The sequence below is a fragment of the Vulpes lagopus genome, chromosome 9 (genome assembly GCF_018345385.1).
Source record: "Vulpes lagopus strain Blue_001 chromosome 9, ASM1834538v1, whole genome shotgun sequence".
In the NCBI taxonomy this organism is placed as follows: domain Eukaryota; kingdom Metazoa; phylum Chordata; class Mammalia; order Carnivora; family Canidae; genus Vulpes; species Vulpes lagopus.
The window spans coordinates 47,029,813-47,051,995 of record NC_054832.1 but is presented as its reverse complement, the minus strand read 5'-3'; the positions used below and the strand labels follow the sequence as shown (position 1 = coordinate 47,051,995).

Genomic DNA, 22,183 nt, shown 5'->3' with positions numbered 1-22,183 from the left:
TGGGGCTTTCGGACTGCAGTACAGGCTGACGTCTGTGGAAGGAGACAAAGAAGGGAAGGACATTGGCTAGAAAGACACCACCATGTGGCTCCAGGAAAGGCTCACTGGGGCAAAACCTGTATTTTAGAAAACAGTTTGGGTTTTAGATGTTAAAGTGGTAACACATCCTATAGCATAGAAATTGCATCCTTAGGCCTGTATCTTAGAAAAATAGCTACATATGGTATAAAGAAGACATGACACGTATAATAATGCTTATACCATTTTATAGTCAAATACAGCAAAAATGCTCATCAGCAAAATAATAAATTTTAATAAATGAGTATTGTCATGCAGCGAGGAAAAGTGAATGAACTACATTAACATAGTTGTATTTGTAAAACAATGTTCGGCAAAAACACAGAATAATGTTTACTGTTATTTAAAATAATGTGAAGAAATAAGTAAAACCACACTATCTTGTAGTTTCATACAGTTTTACTAAGATATAGTTAAAATTTAATATCCTAATAATTAGGATAATGGCTACGTCTACCTAAATAGGAAAATTTGATTTCTTGAGTCAGAGAGTGGGCCCATAGGGGCTCATTTTATTGGTACTTTTATGTGTCTATTATTCATTGAAAAGTTTAAAAAGTAGGCTCAACAATTATAAAAGTAGAGAGTATAGTTAAGAAAATTATAATTCTTTAATGGTGAATATGGAAAATCCCAAAGGGCAGTTCAAAGTACTTACTTTCAGTATAAGCAAAAATGTAAATATTAAATCATTTTCACATTGATATTAGGCTGACATAGTTATTTCAGTTTATATCTAAGCTTATTCAACTGAATCTTCTTTATAAGAACATATTAAACTCAGAATAAATGGATATATGAGCCATTGAATTCAGCGTTATGTGAATAAAATGTTCTATTTTGAATATAAAGTGAGAATGCAGTATTTCTGGCATATTAAAAAGTCAACTATACAAAGCTACCAAAATATATCATTTTTCGTTTAAAATTCTAATCACAACAGAGCAATTAATTTAAAAATGAAAAACCATATAACACATGACTGATGTCAATCCATTAAGGAACTTTAGATTTTATAACTACAATAGCTAATGAATTGTGGTGAGCACTTATGTATGAATACCTATAAAGTATTCATTTTAACATATGCTCCATTAATTTTTTACTAAGATTTACATGCTAAGTTTTTGAAGTTTATGATTATTTACAGTAGATAGTAGATTTTCTTTAATTGACATTGTATTTTCTATTAAAATATAGAAGTATTTTTAGTTCTTAGTGTTTACTCTTAAGTGATTGTGAATATGCCACTCATTGTTAAATTTTCTGCAATATAACATCACAGTGAAAGAGCAATTTCACTGACACGCTAGAATGATTATTTCTAGTGGTTGAATGGTGTACTCCTACATATCAGATAGATTAATTTCTTCCTTGTAATAAGAAAGTAAAAATATCTCAAATAATGATATGAAAAATGACTTTTCCCATCTATAACTAGTCAGCAATACTTATTGAGCATTAACAATGTTTAGAAAATTATGAAATATATTTTATTTGTCCAAGTGTTATTTTTTAATTAATTGGTTTAATTTTTTAACTATACTTCTGGTTGAATTATACATTCACTATTTTCAAATTAGATGAGTGAGTGTTGAGTCATGCTGGTTGACCGCTTCAGAATTTAGTGTAGTTATTTAGGACCTTCTGAGGCTATAGAATAAAAGACTATCTCTCTTTGGCAAAAAAAAAAAAAAAAAAAAAAGTCAGCAGTCCAAATCTAACGACAGGAGAAGGAAACTGTTGTTCCAGTCTGTGCTGAAGTTGATCTTTCTAAAACATAAAAAAAAATAATAATAATGTAGAAGGAAATCTTTGGGATATATCTGAGATTCAGTTCATGGCTATCAGCTGAATGGTACTCATGTGTGAATAGAATGCAGCCTGGGCTGTTCATAAGGTTTTACATCGTAGGTACGGTGACACTTATACAAGAACATGTTTCCTGTGAGTTCTTCAGGTACTATTTTATTTGTCCATCTACACCTTTCCTGCACTCGTAGATATGTCTCTTATGTGTACTAGAAAATTTATGAGTTTTGAAAGACTTAGACAATTTAATTGACAGAGAAAACTAAACAGGACACACAAGTACATAAGACATATATACCCTGCAGAGGAGCAATGAGTGCTCAGTACTTACATTATTATTAGTATTTGAATAGTTCAGGCATTAGAAATTTTGTTATTAATACATTAGTATCCATTTATTTGCTTATCATGTATATGATATATGTATCTATAGGGAAGGAAAGAGAAAATGAGATGGAATATATATATAATTTTCCCCCCTTGGGGTTACTAATTCCTTCCTTGTATTGAGAAGCTACCATCTAATTTTTCTCCATTGTTTTTTTGGGAAGAGAAAGTCAAAACCAGGATAAGACTCTTCAGATAATTTTTCTAATTTGATCCTAATTTATGTAAAAATTCCTGGACTATCTTGCCAGCATCTCCACCCTTCCTTTATTTTCTATGAGAAAGATTTAGATATCATTGTCTGATTGATTATTCTGAGTGATTGTTGTCACCCACTTCATATAGGGATGATAAGGGCAAGCAAACAAAGTCCGAACAAAAGAAACAGAGGTAGATCTTATTTTAAAGAAACACTTTAATTTGACAAGGCTTATGTTTTTTACTATGATGAGTGGCTTGCATTAAACCAATCTTCCTGCTGAGAACATGATAAAAGCTGGATGAAAGCAACCAATCAAGCAACTGTCTGAAAGTATTTAAGAGCAACCAAGGGAACCAGGATTTGAAGGGCCAAGAAAGAAAGGAAATATATTGTTTTGAGCCAGGCATTTCCTGTTGCTTCTTTTTGAGGCATCTGCCAATTTGTAAGCCTCATGGGGATGAATAACTAAGCAGAAAGAAGTAGATCAGAACTTTCAGGAGTCTTAGAGTACCAGTCTTAGAGTACCAGTACCAGACTGAACCAGAGTTCAGTCTAACTAGACAATCAGAATTTGAGGAGCTGAGATACTGGGAGGAAAGAAAATCAGAGGAAAGGTAGCCTGATATGCCTTTCTTTTCTTCCAGGTATTTCCTTAATCCTAAGCTTTATGGAACAAGAGGCTAAAAACCTGTAAAAATCTGTATGTCAGAACCAGTAGGATGGATAGATGAATAGCTAGATGGGTAGAAAGATAGATAGATAGATAGATAGATAGATAGATAGATAGATAGATAGATGATAGAGATCGATAACAAATCGGCTTAGGCAGTGATGGAGACTAGCAAATCCAAAATCTGCCAGACTAATATCTAGTTTGGGTCCAAAGTCTGGAAGATGCTGTAAAACCAGTAATCACTGATGTCTAGGAAAATCAACTTATCGGCCACTGGATAGAGAATTTCCTAAATTCTTCCTTATTTGGTTGTGGATCTGTCTTTTGTTTTAATCAGGTCTTCAGCTGATTGAATGAGCCCTGCCACAGTACAGAAACCAATCTTCTTTATTCTGTGAACTAATTTAAATGTTCAGCTCATCCAGAAACACCCAGAATAATGTTTGAACAATTTACCTGGGTATTCTGTGACCCAGTCAAGTTGACACACAAAATTAACCATCACAGTAAGCAAGTAAAAATACACAACTACAAATCTAACAAGAATTGTCATCAGTCTCATAGCATTTAACAGGTAGCAATTAAGAGTTCTGTATCCAGCAAGGATAAGAAGTTCTGATAAACGTGTTAGTCTATCAATTTAAACCTAAAACTAAAGCCAGCCTCAAACACCTCAACTCCTAATTGGATCATGTTAATCTACTTCTATGCTCACTACTTATCTGTCAATTTAATCTACGTCTATGCTCACTACTTAGCTGTCAATTTAAAAGTAAAGCATCTCAGAGAAAGATGATATCATCTCCAGCAATAAGTTTTTTATACTCAATGTTCAGCACTGAATAAAAAGGAGGAAACGACACACAAAAATAGACAAATGGAAAGCAAATATTAAGATGACAAATTTAAACCTAAATGTCTCTGTAATTACATTAAATGTAAACAGACCATTTTAATAAACAAAGATTGTCAGAGTAAATAAAATAACTTCTATATGCTGACACACCTTATTACAAATACACAGGAAGTTGCAAATTAAAATAATGCAAGATGATAAACCAGATTACACTAATCCAAAGAAAGCTGGTGTAGCTCTACTAATAGTAGGCAAAGTAGACTTTATTCCAAGGACATTATTAAAGGTAAAAAGGTATATTTCATAATTAATGTGAAATTTGTATGCACTGAAAATTATTACCTCAAAATACATAAATATTGATAAAGAAGAAAAAGAAAGAAAGAAAAAGAAAGAAAGAAAGAAAGAAAGAAAGAAAGAAAGAAAGAAAGAAAGAGAGAGAGAAAAGTAAGCAAATCCACAACTATGGATGATGATTTAATAGATATCACTAAGGGATAGGGAACCAGACCAAATACACACACACACACACACACACACACACACGTATCAGTGGAGATACAGAAATTCTAAACAACACAATTAACAAACTTGATTTAATAGACCTGTATTCAATATTGCAAACAATTGCAGAATGTATATTCCTTTTAAGTGTACATGGAACTTTTTAAAAAAATATTTATTTATTCATGAGAGACACAGAGAGAATGGCAGACATAGGTAGAGGGAGAAGCAAGCTCCCTGCAGGGAGCCTGATGTGGGACTCATTCCCAGGACCCTGGGATCACAAAGTGAGCCAAAGGCAGATGCTCAACCACTGAGCCACTCAGGTGCCCCTGCACATGGAATATTTTTAAAATTGATTTAGTGCTAGGGTATAAATTGAGTCTCAACAAATTTCAAATGATTATGTCTATAATCACAGTGGAATTAAGTAAGCATCAGATAAACCCTATATACCAACTTTAACATTTACCTAATAGAGAAGTTAATGTTTTACTACTAAACCTTTAAAACTTAAGGATATTTAATTATAATTGCACAGGTCTTAACGTGGTACCAAATGATGATTATTCAACCCAGGTTCCTTTGCTGCCGAAAATCTTCCTGTGTTAGAGGGAAGGAACACATTTCTTTATCCTCAAAGTCTTAAGATAGTAATACAATATTTTTAATATTTTTAGAATGCCCTTACTTATGAGAGCATATTATAGAACAGAATAATAGAGCACATACTTTATTAGAAATCAGACTGAGGTGATGTAGGTAGCTTTAGAAAAGAGACAGGGATTAAACTGGGTCTGAAACTGGGTAGAATTCAAATCAACAGTCAGTGTGTTAGGTATTTCAGAAAAGAGCTTCATGTAAATAATTGAGAAGGTAGAAATGCCCTGAGAATGTTTGAAGAAACTCTCTGTTTTGGAGAAAATAAAAAGAATTTCTTCTACTTTTCTGATCTATTATGATATTTAGACTCTTCTTGCCAAAGTGTATGAGGAACATAATCTGAAGCTTTATTTAGATTACTTTTAAAGAAGACTTTATTGACCAAATCTATAATTGTCTTGAGTTGTAGGTTTTACATAGAGACTGCATAGTTATTCATACAACCTTCAAATATCAGTTCTTTTCCTGTAGACTGGAAATGTTTTCCTCTTTGGCTCAGCATACAGGTTTGGAATGAATGTACCCAGGGAATTTAGGCAGGCATGCCAGTCTCTTAACCAGTGGGTTGAGTGGTCCCAATCAGACTGTTCTTACATTCAGGTTGGTTCCTGCTTCTACCTTTTAGATATCACATTTACCCTGAATATGGCCCAAGTCCTCCATAAGCATGTCAGAGATTATAAAATGTGGCATTTTCACATTACTTTCTTATTGTACAACATTATTTGGTTATGAGAATGTACTTTCTTAAATGAGCCATTTTAATCATAGGGGAAATGCAATTTTTTTTTCTGAGACATAGACACCTTTGAGAATCTAATGAAAGCTGTAGAAAGTCATTCAAAGAAATAAAAACAACAGAAATTTACAAAGAATCACAAACTGTGGAATGAGACAGGAGGAGTTCAAGAATATTCCAAAAGTCCATCCTTGTACCAAGACTCTGAACCCTTGATCTAAAGAGGCTTTGTAGTCTCTGTCTGCCTCTTCAGCCTCTTTAAAAAAAAAAAAAGATTTTGTTTATTTATTCATGAGAGACACACACAGAGAGGCAGACGCATAGGCAGAGGGAGAAGCAGGTGCCTTACAGGGAGCCCGATGCAAGACTCCATCCCGGATCCTGGAATCAAGCCCTGAGCCAAAGGCTGATGCTCAACCACTGAGCCACCCAGGCCTCCAGTCCCTGCCTCTTCAGTCTCTTAAGGAAAAAAATTGTTCCACAGGGTTAGGAACAGGACCTTTCCTTGGTTTAAAAATAACAATTCCAACTTTAGTTATTGATCTTGTTTAATGTGTAAATGCCTGAAAGCTGGAAGCATTAGAAAAGTAATACAAGAGGAACAAAAATTATACTTGTAAAAGTCTATTGTTTTTCAGAAACAGTAAAATGCTGCTTGAAACAAACATTAACACTGTTTTTACTCAAAATAAATCTTAATGATTTACCAACTCTTGTTTTTCAGAAGCAATTGTTTGGCACATATATTATTAGAAAAGTGTAATAATTTTCAATCATGGGAATACATCATTTCCCAATAAAGGTAATTATCTATTTTTCAGTAAAATAGCATGAGAATTTAGAAGTGAGAGAAATGGCTCCTTTTGTGTACTTCCAACAACCATTTCCAGCAAAATACGATTATCTATCTAACCGTAATGAATGTTTTCCTCCACATTGAGAAAGATGGACTTGTTCATAATTTAAATAGCTTTGTAATATTGCCAGATTTCAAAATTGCTACGTTTATTGAAAATTTCAGAAAATACAGTTATATAGTAGACAATGATAGTTATCTGCACTTTCATCATTCAGAGATCACTATATATGTCTAATATATATCATTTAATATATTTCATATATCACTATAAAAATATCAAGAGAGATAACATAGGTGTGGAAAATAACATAACATGTTGTTCTGAATCTGCATTTTAAATCTCTCTTAAAAGGTCCAAAACTTAAAATTTAATACATACTCAGTGTTGTAACTGAAAGAAAATATGTTTTAAGGGAAAGATAATTAAGTCTTTTGTCATTTTAGCCCCACTTCTCCCCTGAGTGGCCTGGTATTTATACTTGCATAACTTTCTCTGAGCTCACATAAACATATGAACAATTATATAAACTAATACAGATTACTTTCTTTGTAACTGTTCAGTTTATAAAAATTTTCAACATATATTTTTACCTAATTGTTAAAGGTTAAGATACATAGATTTTACTAATTTTAAACAGTATGTAAAAACTTAGACTTAACTGAATATACACACAAACACACGTTAATTAGGGCCATTAAAAAAGACTCCAGTTGGGGGTTATTAAAAAGTGCTACATTAAACTTCTTGTAACTATATCTTTAAAGGGGTCACCTAGGTGGCTCAGTTAGTTGAGCCTTCAGCTCAGGTCATGATCCCAGGACCTGGGATTGAGCATTGCATTGGGTTCTTGCTCAGCGGGGAGTCTGCTTCTCCCTCTCCCTCTGCCTCTCCCCTCACTGGTGCTCTCTTTCTTCCTCTCTCAATCCCTCTCTCAAATGAATAAATACAATTTTTAAAAATATATATAATATATATATATCCTTAAGAATGCATTTTTCTGTAAGGTAGATCCTATGAGACGAGTATCAGGATAAAGTATTTCATTTCGTACATTCTTTGTTTATTTTAGTAAATATTGCCAGATTATTTCTCATTTTAAAAAGTTTTTATAGTTTCTTGAGTTACGTATGAAAATATTACCCGTCTCATAGGTTGGAGTACTTTAATATTTCCAATCTGATAGATGAATAAACATTTCTCTATTAGTAAGGTTGAGAATGTTCTTGTGTGTGATTTGTTTAGTTGTTTTTCTCTGGAAGTTATTTTTTTTTTATAATTTGTCATTTTCTATAATTATTTGTTTTTGTTGTCCTATTTAAGTCAAATTATAGGTGTTATATATTTTAGGGATATAGTAAATTTCGTCACTTTTTTGTGTCATTGTGTTTATTTTCTTTTCCATTTGTGAAGTTCCAATTTCTATACTATTAAATTTGCAGTTTTAACTATGAACACCTATATAATCCTTTTTATTTCCTAGTTTGAAAGTATAAAGATTCTCAATAACTTTTATCTTCCTGCTCTTCTCTTTGTATTTGCTGTTGTAAAAGTGTTTTAAATCTGTTATTTTATAGGTACCCTATATTATTTATTTTAAAAATATTGTATGCCAATACATTTTATTTACATTTACCCATTTTTTATCAACTGTTTTGTATTTGTCTTTGGGTTTGGTATTGTTCCTTCATTTCTAAGACTCACATCTTCCCTATTCTGGAAAATTTGGTTCCAGTATCACTGATGTGATAATTACTCCTCTCCCATTATTTTTGGTTTCTTCTGGAAATCCTAATAGATATATGCTGAATGGCCACCATCTTTCTTTCACATTTCTTAAAGTCTTATATCAAAATCCATCTATATTTTATATGTTTTATTCTGAATGTTTTACTCATGGATATAATAATTCATTTCATGAATTATTTCTTAAGTTTTAACTAAAGTATCCACTGAGTTTTTGTAATAATTGTTTTTTACTTATAAAAGTTTAATTTTATTCTTTTGCAAAATGCCTCCTTTTGCTTCCATCATGTTATACTCCAATTTTATAATCTAATATATTGATTGCATATAGCTTCTTTTAGGTTGTTCAATATTTTTTCAGGTTCTTTGTTGAGTTACTGTCATAGGGGTTTTGTCACTTGTGAGGCTTGTAATTTTTTATTGTGATTTTGTTATTAACATGGATTGCTTCCTATGTGAATTCCTTTATTCTCAATTCATACCTAAGGTTTTAAATTTGCACGTTCCTGGATTCTAGGTGTTTTACTAGTTGTGTAGCAGACTGTACAGTAATTTTTAAGCTATGAGTCCTGCACTATGTGTAAATGTATACTATTCACCTACGCAAGTTATAGACCTAGGAACCTGATTTTGTGACAACTCTACTCAGTTCCCTAGCTAAATTAGTGGGTAGAGTTTTTGTTACCTCCATTTCACATAGAGGTGATTCTTCAAGGTCCTGGGCTTTAGGCAAGAGAGCTCAATTTCAGTTCCTTACCCTGTATGGTCCTGGGTCTCATCTATTTCCACATGTATGACAAATCCTGGAACTTGACCCTTTAGGCCTGTATCCTAGTCTCATATCACTGTGGACCACTTTGGCTTCATCAGTAATTGTTTAAAATTCCTCTTTATTTCTGGACTTGCAGATTGAAGCTCAGCTATCCAAGCTCAACAATTCAGCCTTTCTATGGATTTAAAATGGAAGAGTGGAGGTCCTCTCATATTATCTTAGCCATATAGACCTGATATTTTCCCAGAGAAGCTTCTCAATTTCATAGATATGTATTATCCATGGTATATATTTTCCCCCAGGCAAACATGAATATAGATCCTCTATGTAACTACGTATATTCTCATTATATCCTAATAATTACAATATTGTTCTAGTGTAACATTTTTAGCATGCTAAATATTTATTTTTTACATATTGTATTTAGGAGACTCTACATGTGTGTATGTGTATATATTTATATACTGCATAACACTATATTAATTTTCATTATTACTACCAATGTATGAGAATAATAAAATAAACAGAAGACCAGTGTATTTTTTTCTTCACTCTTTCAACAAATATTTATTGAATGGGTGCTATGTTCCAAGCATTATTCCAGGTACTTAAAATGAATCAGTGGATAAAACAGAAGATCTATCTTATAAGTTATTTCTTTCATGCTAGTGAAAAAGTGGAAGCTTTTCCTTCCTTTGGGAAGGTAGCATTGGGCAGAAGTATGACAGCCTTGCAAGACTGTTTAGATCCCCTTCTTTCACAGAGTTGGCGTTTGACCTGCCATCATCCTTTTTGCAGACTCTTCTAGACTGCTTCTATTACCACCACTACTGGTATTTTTATGTTGATGAGTGATAATGAAGTTTAAATTACATCTGTATTTTTTACAGCTTGGACAGTGGAGTACCTTTGGGACTCTGGAAGTTGCAGCTCAGACTGAATCAGAAACAAAGGAGTACTCGGTGATCACAGAAGAAGACTGTGAAATTCTTAAAATCTCTGCAAAGGATTATGCGAGGTTAAAATCGGTATGAGCATACCTAATCTATATATTAGCACAATATGTGTTTAAATTCAAGTTTTATCTTTAGACAGAAGATGTTCATATCTTTTTTATTTTTTAATATAACTTGACTTGGAGCCATAAAAGTGTGGCTTATTTGATGAACATTATCTAAGCTTTTGATGATGATGGGTAGTTGAAGTGGAAAGAAAGATCTCCCTGGATATATTTTATGTATATCTTTAGCACTTTTGGTTTTTCCTGAATTTAAAATCCATTCATTTATATATTCATTTATTCATGTATTCATTCAACAAACATATGCTTTGGATGTCAACAGCTTGTCATGTGTTAGGGATACCAGATAATCATACAGACAGATCTCTAAATCTGTACAGTCCATCTGAGGAGAAAAAAAATACTTGGAAGTGATTGGTATGCTATTTCATTGCTTTAATAGACCCAGGGTCACATGAATAGGTGATCACAACTTAATTCTGACCCCCTAATTCGGCTACATTAAGATAACTTATTTACTTTATGTTTCAGATTTATTCTACTTTAGTCAACTCCAAAATGTTCCCTCTTTTTGATTTCTCCTTTCCTGATGACAGAGAAAATTTATATAAATGACTGCATTGAAAGGCCCCCATTGTCCTTCTCTGCCAGCTTTTCTTGATAGGATCTAAGTCTGGAGCAGGTGCAACAAACCATTGGCATCAGCTATGGTTGTGTGCTCAGGTTGGAGGGAGATGAGGAGACATCCATCTTCTTGATTTAGGTCTCTAATAATATAAGTATCAGTTATTCAATATTATCAAGTATAACTTTTGAGTTTAGTCTTGACTATGACAGGATTTCTTAAAAATGCTAAAACATTTATGGAAGTCTAAAAATATTATGAAAGGTGGGAAAATATAATTTTAGTAGCAAATCTGAAGACTAAATTTCAGTATGGTTATATGATTATAGAATGATACTCCTACAAAATTCAAATGTATTTTATGCAATTTACATTCATATGACCTTTATTTTCTGTTATTGCCATTTATCTATCTGCTATTCATTTTTCCTTCTTTTTTAATGACTTTTTCAGGAAAAAATAAAACTTGAAAATAAACAAAAGGTGAAATTAATTCGTAAATGTCCATATTATGAAGAATGGCCTACTTTATCCATATATGAACTAGTTGCACTCATTAAATGGAAAAAATTTCCACCAGGTCACGGTGAGTTTAATGCAATTTTGGATCATTTTCTTTACGTAACGTAATATTGGAATTTATACTTTTTCATAATTTTAATGTTTTATATAATATTTATTCATATGAGTCTTTCCCTAATTTCTTAATGTAGACTTTTAATTGGACATTTAGCTTATTGCCTGTTTTTATTAAAAAATCATTCTGATTGGCTTGAAAACTGATCTCAGAACTGACCTTATTTCCATATCCCCCTATACTTCTCCATGGCCCTGCCCTTCTTGCACCACCCTGACAGTTAACATAAGGACTATAAGGAGAAATGCAGTGAGAAGTTATATTCATTTTTCCTTTCCTCCTGATTGAAAACCTACTTAAGCAGCAAGTTTGATTCTCTGTACCTGCACTACACATTATTAGTGGAAAGATAGAGAAAAGGTGAGGCTGAGATAGCAGCTGAGATAGCTGGGGTAGCAGCAGTGAAGCTGCCAACATTTCCAATATTTGGCATGGCAGGGATGTATGGATTTCCTGCTTACATGTACACAAAAGGTGTAAGTGGCATTAAGCCATTTTGTACAACTGTTTCTATCTATGAGAGCCCATTAAGTAAGAGATGTCACCTTCTATGGATTGAATGTTTGTGTCCCACAAAACTCATATTGAAGCCCTAATCTCCAATATGATGTTATTTGGAGGAGGGTCCTTTGAGAGATGATTAAGTCATTAACGTGGAGCCCTTATGTATGGGTTTAATGCCTTTATAAGAAGAAACATAAGAGAGATGATCTCTTTCTTGCCCATATGAGGATACAAGAAGGCAGTTGTCTGCAAACAAGAAAGAGGGATCTTACCAGACACTGAATCTGCTGGCATCTTGATCTTGGACTTTTTCAGCATCCAAAACTGTGAGAAATAAATGTTTGTTGTTTAGGCCATCCAGCCTATGATATTTGTTATATCAGCCCAAAGTGACTAAGACATCAACATAAGAGGAACTGTGGTAGATTTCCTTCAGTAAGGAGATCTTTTGCCCTACAGGAGATAGCCACAAACAACAGAAAGAGTTTTGCAGCCTTGCTTGGTTTTTCTCCGTAGTGGAACAATGGATTATAATAGAAGAGGTAGTGTTTGAGAGAAATACTTCCATTTCAAACCTATAGAACCATAAATATGAGGGAAATGTTGGCAGGAGGAGAACATTTCTGAATTAAATTTAACCTTCTAAAAAGAATGAGTCTGAGTTGCAAATTCTGTAATGTGACTGTTAATAAAAATATGGTGGAGTTAAGAAAAATCTGGGTAATATATCCTTTAAGGGAGTCACTGTGCAATAGAAAAGTAAGGTATAGCATAGAACCAATACAGAAGGTTCCTTTATTAGAAGAAAAGTAAATATCACTAGAGGCAAGATTATGCTTCAAAAACTGAGATTCTCTAATAAACTTGCTAAGTTTGGTGAGATGATAGCCCTTTACTAAGTTATTTCCAATTTTTTCCAGTTCTTATTTTTATATTTTATTATCACTTTTAAAAAATACAGGGTTTAACCCATATTTTTTAACCCATATTTATATATATATTTTTTTCTTTCTTGGAAAAGTTGAATTTTAGATGTATTTTTGTTCATGAAACATTTTTTTCTAATGAGTTATGAATGCCATTTTTGGCCAACAGTACATTTAAGAAAGCAAGTAGTACCTGACTTGGGAAAAATTAGGAATTGAGCACTTCTAAATTTAGCATATGTATTGTATAGAAACAATTTTTTTTTAAATATGGCTGTTTTGATCTTCATGGGTTTCCTCCTTTTGTATCAGAAACAGCACATTTTGGTCCATGCCTCATTTCCAGGGCTATTTTGTATATAAAAAAAATAATGTCTCAGTCTTGCCCGTCTATAAGAATATTAATATATTTTAGGTTATTGAAAAGAAAGAAAGAGGGGCTCCTGGGCAGCTCAGGCAGTTAAGCGTTAGACTTTTGATTTCAGCTGAGGTCGTGATCTCAGGGTCATTGGATGAAGCCCCACACGGGGCTCTGTGCTCAGTGTGGAGTCTGCTTGTCTCCTCTCTCTGCTCCTCCCGCTGCTTGTGCTCTCTCTCCATTGCTCTCTCTCTCTCTCAAATAAATAAATAAAATCTCTTACAAAATAAAATAAAAAGGTTGGAAAAAACCATAATTCAAAAATATTTTCAATTATGTATGTGAGCTAAAAGAATGTGGAATTTTAGAAAGGGGAATAATTATGAGCTTTTAATCTATTTGATTACTAATGATGACTAATATGTGTCAGTCTAAAATATCAATCTAAAATTCTTAAATTTGGCATCAGAATTAAGGTAGTACTGATTTTCTTTAAAAGATTTTATATAAAAAAAAAAAAAGATTTTATTTATTTATGAGAGACACACATAAAGAGAGAGAGGCAGAGACACAGGCAGAGGGAGAAGCAGGCATGCAGGGAGCCCAATATGGGACTTGATCCTGGGTCTCCAGGATCACACCCTGGGCTGAAGGCAGGTGCTAAACCGCTGAGCCATCCAGGGATCCCAAGGTAGTCCTGAGTTGAAGCAGTTTCTTAGACTAATATTGGGCTCAAGTTCTTTTTAGTAAATGCGTTTAAAAATAATGGTGGACTCTATTTATTGCAATGGACTGTGATTATGTTGAATAAGTCAAAAGTAGCATTATTTTCCCACTGATTCCCAAATATAAATATGTGGTGCTTACATTTGTAAAGTTTTAAAAATCATTTGTCCTCCTTAGAGAGGAATGACAATTACAGTAAATGATCTTCAAAGCCTCTTTCAACCCTGAAATACTGTGGTTCTTATAAATAAACATACCTAGGTGAAGAATAAATTCAGTCAACCTAATCAGATTTTCTTATATGACAGTGACAAACTTGATATATCAAAGAGAAGCATTAGATGTAATACTTCTCGACTTTGCTCAAGATTTATTTTGAATTTTTATCAGAAAATGTAGAGGCTCTAGCTCAAATTATACTTTTATTATCTTGGTTTAAAATTAGCATGAGTATGATTTCCAAGGCATAATTATGTGTGTTTTGATCTTCTTTTAAGTATGTATATTGGATGAAGTTTCAGTGAGATTTAGTTAATTATTCAAAAGCTTGATAGAATTTAGGATTAATCCTTGACAATCTATGAAATAAGTAAAGCTTATCTCTGGCTCTATTTCCTTTGTTAACTTCCTAAGTCTTCTTACTTTTGCTTCACATGCCCAGGGATCCTGACTATAATGAATGTGTACAATGCTGCTAGTAATTTGGGCATGTCCGGTTTGTATCACACCGATTAAAGTCTTCCCAGATGTTATTTATTTTTTCAAAGTAAGACTGGCTGGAAAAAGACAACCAGCTTTTCTCACTAATCAGCCTGTTTCTGTGGTTATTGTGTATAAGAAAAAAAAAAGTTAACTTGGCATCAGTAAACTCTTTATGTATATTTTATTGTTAAGGTGCTTATATCATTATGCTCTGTCTTTTCCAAGCAGAATATGACATAGCAAACCATAACTAGAGATACTCAAAAAAAGTAGTAACCAATTTAGTTCTGAAAGATACAATAAGACAATATAATAACAGTTAAAAAAAATCTCGTCTTCCCAAACGAAAAGTGGAGAGTTTCAGACACAAATATGTACTTTGAACCTCTACCAAACAGAAGTGTAAAGTTCTGGGCTCTAGATTCCAGTAACTCTTTGGCTTCAGGTTCTTGCATATCAAATAATTCTGTAAGGTTTTAAACTCTTTAGTTGGATTGCACATTCTTGAGCATCCGTAACCAGGCTTGTACTTTAGAGACGCTACTGATTTTGATTTTTCCCCCTCCATTCCTTTCTTATGGGCATCTTTTGTATTGACTGGATATTTTCCAATGTAATATATTAATTCATTTAGTGACTTCTTAATAGATTTGTTAAGAGCAGTTTTAGGGTCACAGCAAAAGTGAGCAGAAGGAACAGAGATTTCACATGTACTCCTACCCCAATCTTGCATAGCATTTCCCACTATTAATGTGCTCCATGAGACTAGTACATTTGTTACAAGTAATAAACCTACATTAAATCATCATTATCATTGGAACATCATCAGACAAAGCTCATAATTTCCTTTACGTCTCACTTCTGGTGTTGGACATTCTCTGAGTTGGATGAATATGTAATGATATTTATCCACCATCACAGTATCATATAATTTCACTGCCCTAAATCCTCTGCACTCCATACATCCATTCCTTACCCTTCCCTAACAACTGGCGACCACTTATCTTTTTGCTGTTTTTTTTAATGTTTTTGCTATTTCCAGAGTCTCATAGAATTAGAAACATACAGTATGTACCCTTTTTAGAATGCTCTCTTTCACTCAATAATATATATTTAAGGTTTTTCTATGTCTTTTTGTGGTTTAATAGCTCATTTTTTTGAATGCTGGATGATACTCCCTTACCTGGATATTTATCCATCCATCTACTGAAGGAAATCTTTGTTGCTTCCGGATTTTGGAAATTTATAAATGAATCTGTTATAAACATCCTTAGGCAGATTTTTGTATGGACATAAGTTTTCAACTTTGGGTAAATATCAAGGAGCACAGTTCCTGGATAGTATATTAATAGTAAGTTTAGTTTGGTAAGAAACTGCCAAACTGTCTTCTTAAGTGGCTGTATTATTTTGCATTCCCATCATTAGTGAGAGTTCATGTTACTCCACATCTACATAAGCATTTGGTGTCTGGATTTTGTCCACTTAAGTAGATGTGTAGCGATATTTCATTGTTCTAATTTGCATTTCCCTGATAGAATTTGAATGAAGCATCTGTTCACATGTCTATTTCCAATCTATACATCTTTTTTGGTGAGGTGTCTATTAAGGTCTTGGCCCATCTTTTAATCAATTTTTTTGGTTATTGTTAGGAGTTCTTTGTTTATTTTGGATAACGGTGCTTTTTCAGATATATCTTTTGCAAATATTTTCTCCCCAACTGTACCTTGTCTTCTCATTCTCTTGACATTTTTCTTGATAGTTGGGCATGAGGTACTTTGTAAATACAACTTCTTTTTTTTTTTTTTTTAACACAACTTCTTTAAGTAGGTTTTAGTAATATGGTTATAAGGTTTAGGGGAAGAAGTGTTTTATAGTCTTATGATTAGGGCTCAGTGTTTCAGTGGGCTTATGCCTCAGGAATGGGAGTTTCACTTATACTTCTTAGTCTTCTCCACCCATCTGCACCCCCACATTAGATTGGACAGGATGGCCGGTGTGGGCTGAAGTTAGTTACTTCCCTTCTCTCATTTAGGATCTGATAAAACCCCATTAGGTTAGACTGGTTAACTAGTTTCCCCTGAAGGCAAGCCTTGTTAAAAACAGAGTGCCTTGCTTATTTCATGCCAGAAACATGAGAAATTTTTCACTAATATATATTGTAGGAACTTAGTAAAGATCCAGGAGATAAAACTCACAAAAGTGTGGGATCTTCTGAATCCTGGGTCCCCTTGGAATTTTAAGCTCATATTTGTCCACAGTGAAGCTTCAGCAGTTTGTCAAGTACAGTTTAGATTTTCCTACCCCAGCACTGGTTTCTGAGGAGGTTTCTTTTCTGCTAAGTTGTGATTCTTTGTATTTGCTTGTTAGTCTCTCCAGTTTGGGGGGGGGGGGGGGGCAGCAGCTTGCCCTTTGACCTCATTCCTCTTACGAGTTAAAAATTCTTGATTTTTCAAGGTTGTTTTTTTTTTAAGTCTTTACTTGTTAGAATGAAGTAGTGACTCCCAAGCTCCTTGAAAGCTAGATCAAAAAAACTGATTTTTCACTATTTTTTTTATTTCCTTTATGTTTGTTCCAGGGCTAATAAAATATATCTCAACTTATCAGAATCTACTTCAGATTTTTACTAACTTAATTCCAGCTAGATATAGAAATATTACAATATATAACTTGATTTTCATTCTTTGTGTGCTATTATCATTATACATATCACATTTATATATGTTCAAATTGAACAATAAATTGTTATTATATTATCTAATCTTACATATTTTAAAAGAACTGTGAGAAGAAGTAGTACAAGTATATTTTTATAGTGTTTGTTATATTCAATACCTTATTTACCATTTCTAGTTATCTTCATTTATTCCTGCGGATTTGATATACCATCCGATATCCTTTCCTTAGTCCGTTATTAGTTTATTCCAACCTGCCACCTTGCGTTGTTATTGGTGAATGTATACACATCTATATTACAGACCTCGAATCAGGATTGTGTACCTATTATTTCACACAATCACTCTCCAAGTCATTTAAAAGAAGAAGAAGCAATGTGCACTTATGCTGACCTTTATATATTTACCTTTAACAGTACTTTTTAATTTTTCTAGCAGATTTGAATTTCTGATTGGTATTGCTTACTTCCAGTCTGAAGAAGTTCCTTTAGTATTTGTGATAGCAACAGATAATGTCAGGTTTATTTAAACTGGGGCTGTTTCTCCTTTTTGAAAGATATCTTTGTTGATAGTGTTGTTCTGTTTTTGGCACACTTTGAATACATTATTCATTGTCTTCTAGTTTCAAGGGTTTTTTTTGTTGTTGTTGAGAAGTGAGCTTTTTGTCTTACTGTGGCTCACCTCTAAGTGATGAGTCATTTTTCTCCTGTTGCTTTTGAGATTTTCTCCTTGTCTTTGACATGTACCATTTTTACTAGAATGCTTCTTGCACTTATTCCATCTTACCCAGCCCCAGAATCCTGTCACCACTTTAACATCTTCTTCTCTCCTCTTGTCCCCACTTTCTTTTCCCACAGGTTATAATATATCCTATACACTTAACTATACTGACTGATACTAAAATAAAGTTTATCTTATCGTTCAACTCCTTAGCATATTTATTCTTCTCATTGTTATTAAAATACAAAATCCTTAATACAATTTAAAAGGCCAGTTGCATCCGGGTCTTGCCTGTTTTATATTGAGTTTTATATTGAGTAATCTTTTTTCCCTGTTCACGTTTCAGTCATTCTGGATTTTTATGACCTTTATGACTCCTTCCTCTCAAGATCTTTACAAATGCTGTTTCCTCTTCTTAGAGTAAATCCTCAACCTTCACCTCATTGAATTTACTTATTGTTAAGATCATTTTTCTTATACCAACTTAGATTCTACTGATGTCACTCTACTCTGGGAGACTCTATTCATTCCATTCTGAGGGTTCAGCAAACTTCTATAAAAGGACAGATAGTAAATATTTTAAGTTTTGCAAATCATGTATAGTCTGTTGCTGTTCCTTCCCACTTCCTACTCTCCTTCCTCCTCTTCTTCTTTGTCCTATTCTTCTAACTCTTCTTCTTTTTCTTCATCTTCTCCTTTTGAGCCTCTTTAAAATTATAAAATATGTTTTTAGCTGGAGGAATGTACAGAAATAAGTCTCAACCCAGATTTGACCCATGGGCTAAAATTTGCTAACCCCTGTTCTATCTTAGCTTGCATCATGTTATTTACCAATAAGCTATGAGCTGGTTTTCTTACTAGATTTCACATTCCTCTGGAACATGTCCATCGTATTTTTCAGTACACAAGAGAGTACCTAGAATTTGTAGGTTTTTATATGTTGAATGAAAGGTTGAATGAATATTTCGAAGTCAGTGTTTGCCTTGAGCTAAAGTTATGGCACATTTCTTCCAGGAGTAAATAATTCAACTCTTTGCTGCTCAGTATGTGTAGATTAGCACATATTTTCTCTACACAAGGGAAAGGTATTAACTAAATAAATCTTAGTATATTTGGACATACTTTTGTTGTTAAATCTCAATTAAAACAAAATTTGTTGCTTCATTCTATCTTTGAGTAGAAGTTTAAGGGGATTATATGATTACAATCAGCCAACAATTAAGAATGCTGATGGGTCACAGTGTTTTAAACCCAAGTATAATTAAAGCTAACCTTAACTTGAGATGATATCAAATAAGACAAGCATTAGCATGGTATTAAGGGCCACACCAATTAAAGGCAGTTGAAAGAATATTCTCTTCAAGAAATCACAAGAAGCAAAAAGGTGTAGACTATCAATTATTCATTTTTATTTTTAGCCATTATATTCAAATTTACAAACTATATATATATGCAGCCCACTGTCTATAACATAATTAGGAATGGAATGATTACTGATAAATATAGTTCAAGTTTAATTGCCTTCCTACTTTTTATATCTGTCTTTGTATACACTGTTTTTATAAATATCACTATAAGAAACATTTTCTTAGCATGATAGATACTGCTGATTATATTTTCTCAGTGCCCCTTTCAAATACCTTTAACCTGCCTTCCTTTACTGTAGAGGCTAGAAAAGCTAAAGTCTACATCTCCTAGAAACTTTTTTTATAAAGATTTTATTTATTTATTCATGAGAGACAGAGAGAAGAGAGAGAGAGAGAGAGAGGCAGAGACATAGGCAAATGGAGAAGCAGGCTCCATGCAGGGAGCCCGACGTGGGACTTGATCCCGGGACTCCAGGGTCATGCCCTAGGCTGAAGGCAGGCGCTAAACTGCTGAGCCACCCAGGGATCCCTCATAGAAACTTTTTTGAAAATATTTAATTTTGACTATGGCCTGTTTCTTTGCAACAAATATGGTTATACAACATTTCGAAGAAGTCAGAGAGCAGGTCTTTTTACAGGCATAGCAATGAGGGTTGTGGTTCTGATTTTGCCCCTAGCTATAAAAGCGATGTGCAGGAGAGAGGCTTCCTTTAGAAGAGCTCTATATTGTGGGTGGGCCTTTCATTGGCTAATTTTTTTTTTTATTGTACTATTGAAACCTGGTTTCATGGTCCTCCTAGAGCTTCCTAATACCTTCTGATAAACCCTTTTCTATTTAAACTTAGATAGAGTCTGCGTTCTGTACTTCGGAACCAAAAATAGTACTCTAATCATACATTCTATCGAAGTTGATCTCTTTTGTAAGTGCTTTTTAACAATTTCTTAATTTGGCTTTAATCAATTAATATTTTTATTGAGCATCTATTATATACAAAGCATTGTATTAGATGCTTTTGTGGAAATTAAAAGAAATGCATTCAAAAATTATATAAAATCAAATATTGAGCAGCTACAATGAATTTATTACTGTGTAGGGTAGTTTGACTAGATTTGATTTTTTTTTTTTAATTTTTTTTTAATTTATGATAGTCACAGAGAGAGAGAGAGAGGCAGAGACATAGGCAGAGGGAGAAGCAGGCTCCATGCACCGGGAGCCTGATGTGGGATTCGATCCCGGGTCTCCAGGATCGCGCCCTGGGCCAAAGGCAGGCGCCGAACCGCTGCGCCACCCAGGGATCCCGACTAGATTTGATTTTAAGAGATTTAATAATTAAAAAAAAATAATGACTGATTTTAAAGTAATGAGATGGATCACAAATATCTTTCATTAAAATACTTTTCAGTAACTCATGGACATATACATTATTTACAATGATAAATGTTAAATGACTATCTCTTAACAGATACAGTAGAAATTAAATGGAAGAAAGTATTTTTTTGGATATAGTTGGGCAGAGGGTAGGAATGATATTTCTAGGAAAGAAAGAAAAAATAACATGAGCCAATATATGCCTTGCAGATGATTCAGGAAAATGGATCAAAGAACCCAGCTAAGGTCAGGCTTATTTGTAATCATTACAAACTCAGACCAAACTATAAATCGTCTGAGGCTTTTTAAATGCCATATTCATGTACTTGTGCTTTATCTTATAGCTACCATGGTATCATTAAAGAAGTTGTATTAGTAAAAGATACCTAGTAAAAGTTTTAGAAGAATAAATCAGTCTAAGCAATATGATGATGGTTGAAAGGATAGAGGCAGTAGAAAATCAGGAAAACAATTTGGAATTCATTTTGATAGTACAGAGGCAGAGAGATAAAAGACAACAGTGATACTAATAATGGAAAGAATTTAATGTGAGAGCCATTTTAGTTATTCAGGGTATTGTATGGAATAGACCTTTTCAAATACATTTTCTCTATTCCTTGGTACCCTTGGCAGTCTGCACTTGCATGGGATGCTTTATTTCATTTTTAATTTCAGCCAGAATGCTTTATTGATTCATAGATGTATGCATAGCTGTGTGTGTCAGCCTAAACTCCTACTACAAACACCATACAGGATTCTCAAGTACAATTTAAGTGAAGCTGTGCTCTCATCCACCACCTCAAAGTTAGAACAAAATTTTCCTAGTATTTACCAGAGATATTTAAATACAGACCACCCTATCTCCTCTCCCAAGACTCTTGTGAGTACAAGCCATTATTTATAAATGTTCATGAGAGTTGCTTTTTATCCTACCCTGGAACTCAAGCTAAATGTAACTTCCTCAGTGACTCTTTAGGCTATGGACAGATATTTGTAACTCATGTTTTCATTGATAGATATTTGTAATTTATGTTCTCATTATGTAGCATGTTTGATTTTATTCCCCAACTTGTAAGAGAATACATTTTTCCTTCCTTTTCATTTTGGTCCTTAAAACTCATGCCCTTTAGTTGTTGCCATCAGCAAATAGTCCCAAGACTGTTAAAGGGCCTGCTCACCACTTGATCTTTCAGCTTCATCTTTAATTTTTATTTTTACTAAAGGACTTATGGTGGTGACATTGATTATCTTTAGATACAAATTCAGA

The 22,183-nt window shown here is 33.4% G+C and overlaps 1 protein-coding gene across 1 annotated transcript in view; it reads left to right on the top strand.

The window, feature by feature from the left end:
• Positions 1–22,183, top strand: part of CNBD1 (cyclic nucleotide binding domain containing 1) — a 541,281-nt gene that overhangs the window by 299,842 nt on the left and 219,256 nt on the right. Inside the window, exons 8-9 of the mRNA XM_041768591.1 lie at positions 10,153–10,317; positions 11,389–11,521. Coding sequence (XP_041624525.1) covers positions 10,153–10,317; positions 11,389–11,521 — 298 coding nt within the window. The remainder of the gene's footprint in view (positions 1–10,152; positions 10,318–11,388; positions 11,522–22,183) is intronic.